The sequence below is a fragment of the Crocuta crocuta genome, unplaced genomic scaffold, assembly GCF_008692635.1.
Source record: "Crocuta crocuta isolate KB4526 unplaced genomic scaffold, BGI_CrCroc_1.0 scaffold334, whole genome shotgun sequence".
Classification (NCBI taxonomy): Eukaryota; Metazoa; Chordata; class Mammalia; order Carnivora; family Hyaenidae; genus Crocuta; species Crocuta crocuta.
The window spans coordinates 2,635,799-2,643,170 of NW_027533260.1; the positions used below are offsets into that span (position 1 = coordinate 2,635,799).

General features: G+C 50.0%; 1 protein-coding gene across 1 annotated transcript in view; it reads right to left on the bottom strand.

Moving 5' to 3' along the window:
- Positions 1-3,859, bottom strand: part of DHDH (dihydrodiol dehydrogenase) — a 7,840-nt gene extending 3,981 nt beyond the window's left edge. Inside the window, exons 1-3 of the mRNA XM_077747081.1 lie at positions 3,763-3,859; positions 3,028-3,139; positions 2,383-2,546 (exon numbers count right to left, since the gene is read on the bottom strand). Of these exons, the coding sequence (XP_077603207.1) occupies positions 2,383-2,546; positions 3,028-3,139; positions 3,763-3,852 (366 nt within the window). The 5' untranslated portion in view covers positions 3,853-3,859. The remainder of the gene's footprint in view (positions 1-2,382; positions 2,547-3,027; positions 3,140-3,762) is intronic.
- Between the last annotated feature and the right edge of the window lie 3,513 nt (positions 3,860-7,372).

A 7,372-nucleotide genomic window follows, 5' to 3' on the forward strand; every position in this document is an offset into this window, starting at 1 on the left:
GACGCTTAACCGACTGAGCCACCCAGCCGCCCCTGAAGCCCAATCTTGAGGGGGTCCCCACTATCCAACCAAGGCCCCTCCCCTTCCTCGCACTACCCATCAGCCCCCAGGTTGGGCCCCTAACTCTCCCTGCCGCGTCCTCTCCTCTCCCTTCCCACAGCGCCAGCTCTAGCCTTGTCTCTTCTCATCTGGACCATTACCCCAGCCTCCCAATGTTAGGGACTCAACTGTGCCCCCCACCAAATTCATGTTGATGTCCTAACCACCCCCCCTGTACCTCCCAAGGTGAGTGTGTCTGGAGACCAGGTTTTTATTTTTTATTTATTTATTTATTTTTAATTTTTTTTTAAATGTTTTTTTTATTTTTAGGAGAGAGAGAGAGAGACAGCGTGAGCAGGGGAGGGTCAGAGAGAGAGGGAGTCACAGACTGAAACAGGCNAATGAGGCCATCATGGTGGGCCCTAATCCAACAGGAAGCGGTTAGGACAGCGACACACACGGGGAAGGCCACATTCAGACACACGAGGAGAAGATGGCCATCTAGGAGCCAAGGAGAGCGGCTTTAGGAAAAACCCACCGTGCTGACATCTCCTAGCCTCTGACATCTTCTAGACTCGTAGCCTCCAGGAGCAGGAGGAAATAAATAAATCTCTGTTGTTTAATGGGGCGCCTGGGTGGCTCAGTCGGTTAAGCGTCTGACTTCGGCTCAGGTCATGATCTCACGGTTCATGAGTTCCATCCCCACATCGGGCTCTGTGCTGACAGCTCGGAGCCTGGAACCGGCTTCAGATTCTGCCTCCCTCTCTCTCTGACCCTCCCCTGCTCATGTTCTGTCTCTCTCTGTCTCAAAAATAAACAAACTATAAAAAAAAAACCACACACACACACACACAAAAACAAACCTCTGTTGTTTAAGCCCCCCAGTCATGACTTGGTCATGGCATCCCCAGCAAACTCACAGACACAGTCTCCCCCGCAATGCAGACCACCCCCGACCTGGCCCCAAAGGCATCTTTCCTTCTCCTCGAGTTGACCCTGTCTCACCCCTGCCCAGGCCCCTCCTATGGCTCCCCAATGCCTCATATCAACCCCCATTTACTGAGTACATGTGGAACAAGACACTGTGCACATACTTTGCACAATGATTCCTCCCAACATCCCTGCCAGGTAGCTGTCATATGCCCATTTTATAGATGAGAAAACCGAGGTTCGGTTGGGTCAGATTACTTGCCCAAGATCACAGAGCTAGGAACTGGCAAGAAGTCTAGAGTCCTCTGACTCTAAAGCCTGTCCAAGGTCAAGTGCACACTCAATAGGTGAAATCTGCCCATTCTTGTTTAAGTCTCCACTCTGCTTTCCCCCTGCGGCCCCTTTACCTGGGCAAATTACTGACTATGGTTCTCCCCCCTGCCCCCCGTGCTCTGTCATCTGCCTGATACTGTATCCAAGAAAGTCCATGAAGCTGGGCATCAGGATAGCCCATTTGTGTGACCATAGCCGATCTTGAGCTCATGGAAATCTGAGCCCGTATCTTACACATTATGAATCCCCAGTTCCTACGGGTGGATCTGGAACGCATTGGCACGTATACTTATACGCCCATACATATTGGCATAGGTTCCAATGACAATGAGGAAGTAATACATTCAGGATTTTGGCACTGACAAGGCACAGTGAGAACCAGAAGCACTGGGTAATCAGATCAAAACCTTGATCATCTATTTCTGAGGTGCAGGGGACTTTGCAGACTAGGCAAAGTTTTTACGTTGCACAGTTATTTAATGGGCGCAGGGCAGCTGGATAGAAAGCGCATGTGGAGCTAAGAGGCAGCTGTTGCTACTACTGGCAGACCCTACAGCAAGGTAGCATTTAAGAGCCAAGAAGTCATCTGGTGGCCATCTTAACTGCTGGCACTATCCATTGCCATTTGGCAGCCATCTTAATTACTGGCATTCTGCAAGCTGTCAAATGGCCCCTATGAGATAAGGGCAAAAACAAAGGCAGTTTGACCTTGAGAGTTGGTAGGAGCGCTCTTGTCCTTCTGACCACTATCCTTGGGATTCCACCCAAACTAAGCCCATTGCTATTCTGTGCCACTTTCACCACTGGCATCTTTCTCTGAAAAGCTGAGCGAAGGATCTTTCAGGCGGCCATGTTTGCTAACGGCCACAAGCAATGGCTCTCACTCCTCCTAGATGTTGCTAGTAGGTTGCATGGCTTCGCTCAACCACGCCCTGGAAAACACACCAACCCCAGTTCACTTTGTGGACAACCTAATTCTTGACAACCCCTTCCTTGGTGTTCTTCCAAAAACATCCACTGGCAACCATGTTTAGTAAAGGCAAGTAGCGCTACATTGGAGTTGGAAGGGTGCACCCTCACCTCCATGAGGAAGAGACCTCGGGATCGGGCTTCGGCAACCATTTCTCGAACTTCCGCAGCGTTCACGCCCATGGGCTTCTCGCACAGGACGGCCTTGCCTGCTGCCAGGCATAGCAACACCGCGGCCTTGTGCTGTGGGTGCTGAGTGCCAATGTAGGCCACCTCTAGTGAGGAAGGGAGAAGATCAAGAGATCAGAAGCCCCGCCCTTCCCCTTACTTATCAGTAAGTCATTTGTCACAACACCACCAAGAGGTAGATACTATTATTTTGCCCGTTTTACAGATGAGGAAACTGAGACGGGCAAGCAGAAGAGGGCAAGGCCAGTTGAGGCAGCTTAACTCCAGCCAGGCTGTTGTGCAACGACACTGCCCTGCCTCTGCTTCCAGGCCATTCCAGAACACTGCAAGCCTCAGTGGGCTCTCTTAGGAACTCAAGCCCCTCCCATAAGGCGGAGGCCAGGTCCCTGAACGCAATTTCATACTAGACCACTAATCCCAGACCAAATCCGTTTTTATAGTTCTGCCTCCCAGCCCCAGATCCTTCCAGAAGCACACAGGGATTGGGCCATCCCGCAGAGCCTTGCTGATCCTACGGAGCAGCCGACAGGCAGCGCCGCGGGAGCCTCGGAGGCCCTTGTCACTCACCCACGTTCGGGTCTTTGGCCAGCTCCTCATAGGACCCATAGGCCTCGGGGATGTCATGTTTCCGCGCAAACTCCTTCGCCCGGGTCAGGTCGCGGGCGGCTACCGCCACCACCTGGTGGGACACTAGGGTCAGACTTGAGGGGCTGGGACGGGCGCAGCGCGGGGCAGGTGGATGGGAGGAGGTGATGGAGAAGTCCCCGGGATAAGAAAAACTGGATTTCCCAGGCCAGAGGCGGGGAGATAATGGTCTTAGGGAAGGAGGTGAGGGGGCTGGACACTGGCCCTGGGAAAAAGAGATCTGGGACAAGCAATTATTTAACCCCTTAATACCTACATTTCTTCTCTTCACAGCAGCTCAGAACAAGACCCTCCCCCCGGGGCGCCTAGTTAAGCATCTGACTTCGGCTCAGGGCATGATCTCACGGTTCGTGGGTTCAAGCCCCGCATCTGGCTCTGTGCTGACAGCCAGCTCAGAGCCTGGAGCCTGCTTCGGATTCTGGATCTCCCTCTCTCTCTGACCCTCCCCTGCTCACTCTCTCTCTCTCAGAAATAAATAAAGTTTTAAAAATTTTTAAAAACTAAAAAAAAAAAACCAAAACCTCCTCCCAAACTTGACGAAACTGGGGTTCACAGAAGTGGAGAAAAGAATATGGAACCCCGACACCCTCCTCCCTGAGACCCAGAGTCCCGGCTCCCCGGTCTGCGCTTCCACAGGACTCCGGAGGGAGTGTGGACCTGGTGCTCGGAGCGAGGCAGCGTCCGCAGCGCAGTCGTGAAGTCGCTGGAGATAAGGCCGGCTGACACGATGCCCCAGCGCAGCGCCATCGCGAAAACGCTGGGTCCCGAAGTCCAGCCTCCTCCTGCTGGAAATTAAAGCTATGACGCCCCGCCCACCAGGGGGCGTGGTCATTACTCCGCCCCCATTGCCCCTACGCCACTCCTCATTGGCCACTAGGCCTGCGCGCCACTCCAGTCCCCGTGCAAAGGAGAAGGTTATTTAAATCTCGCATCCCCATTGGAAGAGCGTACCGTTGGCTCCGCCTAGCGGTGGGTGAGGCCAGAAATACTTTATACCTCGTCGGAGATGTCTCACCACCTGANTTTGTTTTTTGCTTACGTAAACTCCATACCAGGTGTAGGGCCCAGAGATCAAGAGTCTCATGATCTATGGACTGAGAGAGCCAAGCGCCCCAAGAAAGGCTTTCTTTCTTGTCACCTTCAACCCTTAGGGGCTGTCCCTCTTCCTCTTTCTCCCAACTCTTTTGCTCAGAAAGCTGCACACCGTTAGGATTTGTTCAGAGGGAGGGACAAGATAGTAATAGAAAAGTTAAGAATCACTAATATTTCTAGAACACCTGTTGTGGCCCAGGGCCCCGGCTCCACACTTTACTTTTGTCATTTTTTTTTAAGTTTATGTGTGTATGTATGTATGTATTTAGAGAGAGAGAGTGTGAGCCAGCCGGGAAGGAGCAGGGAGTGGGAGAGAGAGACTCCCAAGCAGGCTCCACACTGTCAGTGCAGAGCCGAAAGCCGCGTTGGATCTCACAAAGTCTGAGATCCTGACCTGAGCTGAGATCAAGAGTCAAATGCTCAACCAAATGAGCCACCCAGGCGCCCCTTACTTTTTATATTTCTAATTTCTCACCACAGGTCTGCAAACTGCTCCTTGTTTACAGAGGGAGAAGCAGCCCCAGAGAGCCATGGGATATGAGGACTTGCAAAGTGGCTGCTTCCAAAGATCATAGGTTTTTCTTTTTTAATGTTTATCTATTTTTGAGAGAAAGAAAGAGCACATGGGAGAGGGACATAGAGGAGACGGAGGATCCAAAGTGGGCTCCAAGTGACAGCAGAGAGCCCAATGTGGGGCTCAAACTCATGAACCGCAAGATCATGCCCTGAGCCAAAGTTGGACACCCAACCAACTGAACCACCCAAGTGCCCCCAGATTATAGTTTTAGAAATCAGGTTATACTGCTTCTTAGGAGCCCTGGAGCCAGGCTGATGGGTTCCCAGCCCCTCCTTGCCACTGCCCGGCTGTATTGCTTTGTACAAAGGGTTTACCTTTCAGAGCTTTACTTTCCTATTCTGGAAAACAGAGGTTACAATGGTATCTACCTGTTGCAAAATGTAGCAAGTTATGACTGCTTAAGTCAGTTGGCAAAGACTGGCCAACTTTACCCACAGCAAATCCGTTCACCTCTCTTGCCTTGTAGGCATTCAATTAAGATCTGAGTTTCACAGACTCAGAGGCTCCACGTTCACACAAACTGCTGACTAAAAATATTAATGGCTCGCACTGAGTACACGATATCACTGCCGTCATGAAAAAAAAAGAAGATGGGGAAGATGGTCTTTAAGACATTAGTTCACCATCTCCCCAGGTTGCCGGCTTCCTGAATAAAGAAACTTCCCTTTCCCACCATCACTTATATATCGAGTATTGATTTTCCCATGGCAAGCAGCCAAACCTGAGTTTGGAATCAATTCTCTGTCCGGTAACATTTGTGAGAGAGAAGGGGTTAAATTTTGGAGAAGGGTGCTGTTAGTAAGGGGTAACACGAAGGAGTTTCTGAAGCGGAATGGAACAGTTCTGTATCCTGATTGTGGCGCTGGATACTGGAATATTCACATTTGATAACATTTCAGAGAACTGTATCCTGGACATTTTTTTAAAAATGCTGGAAAAATCCATATCTGGTATGTGCCTGATTCAATAATGTAGCAATGTCAATTTCTGTTTTCCACAATGCACTATATTTACCTAAGATACCATGACAAGGTGGGCTTGGCTGGGGGAACGCTAGGTGTAGGGTCCAAGGGAACTCTCTGTATTATTTTTGTAAGTTCTTAAACAGTTTCAGAAGAAGATGTTATGATTTAAAATTGTTGTCAGTGGGTTCCTATACCCGGATTCCCAGTCAAGTACAAAATAAGGGTATCTGCATGGTCTAGTGATCTCCATTGTGGATAGAGGGTACATACCCGTGAGAAACTCTCAAACGTGTGCCTGAGATGCAAACATCCTTCTTTTTTTTTTTTAATGTTTTATTTATTTCTAGGAGAGAGAGAGAGAGACAGCGTGAGCAGGGGAGGGTCAGAGAGAGAGGGAGTCACAGACTGAAACAGGCTATAGGCTCTGAGCTGGCAGTCAGCACAGAGCCCGACGCGGGGCTCGAACCCACGAACCGCGAGATCATGACCTAAGCAAAAGTCGGACGCTTAACCGACTAAGCTACCCAGGCGCCCCGCAAGCATACTTCTTGCAACGTTGGGTGTGATAGCTCAAAATTGGGAACGGCCATCAGTAGAAAAACGTAGGAATAAATGGTGGCGAATTCTAACAACAGGGTATCACATCGCAAGGAATCTCACGCCCTTCAACTTCACCGAAAAAAACAAAAAATCAAGGGACATCACAAGGATATCACGCACGCACTGAACCGAGTCGGCTGTGTTTAATTTAATTCATAATTGAGTCAGGAAAAATCACTGACCTGGGACAGGAGCCTGGCCCGCAGCAAGTCAAGCACCCTCCTGGGAGGCAGACTACGAGCGCTAAGCGCATGACAGCATTTCTGGGACCCAGAGTGAGAGTCAGGAGATTAACAGAGGTAGTAAGACAAAGTGAAATGTAGAGCAGAGCATATAACTAAGTAAATAAGTAAACAGACAAATAAATAAAACAGGCAGAGCATCAGTGAATAAAAAGGAGCCCATTCTCTCTCTCTCTTTAAAGTTTACTTATTTTGAGAGAGAAAGAGAGAGCGGGAAGGACAGAGATAGAAAGAGGGAGAGAGAGAGAATCCTAGGCAGGCTCTGCACTCTCAGAGCAGAACCCAATGCAGGGCTCGATCTCATGAACCATGAGATCACAAGCTGAGCCGAAACGGAGACTAGGATGCTTAACTGACCGAGCCACCCAGGCGCCCCGAGACCATTGTCTTGATGTGTGAGCTTGGGCACCAGAACTTTCCAGGACTTGCTGGAAACATTATGTACAGACCTTAGAGGAAGTTGAAGTTGTGGGGACAGAGGAAGACCCTGTCCCGGTCAGCTCATAGTCAGGAATTCCAGGCTCCAGGATCACTCCACAGACAGTCTTCCCCACAGAACACAAGTATTTGTGGAGCATCTAATTTGTTCTGGGTCCTGAGGACACATCAGAAATGAGACAGACTCTCTCTGCCTTCGATCGGCTCTCAGTCCAGGGGAATTGATAGTGTGGGGAACAGCATGACCAAGAGCCATAAGGTGGAAAAGACCTAGTTATGTTCTGAGAACTAAAAATGGGGCCGGCATTGTTGAGGAAAAAAGACGATGGGCAAGTGGGACGGAAGACGGCACT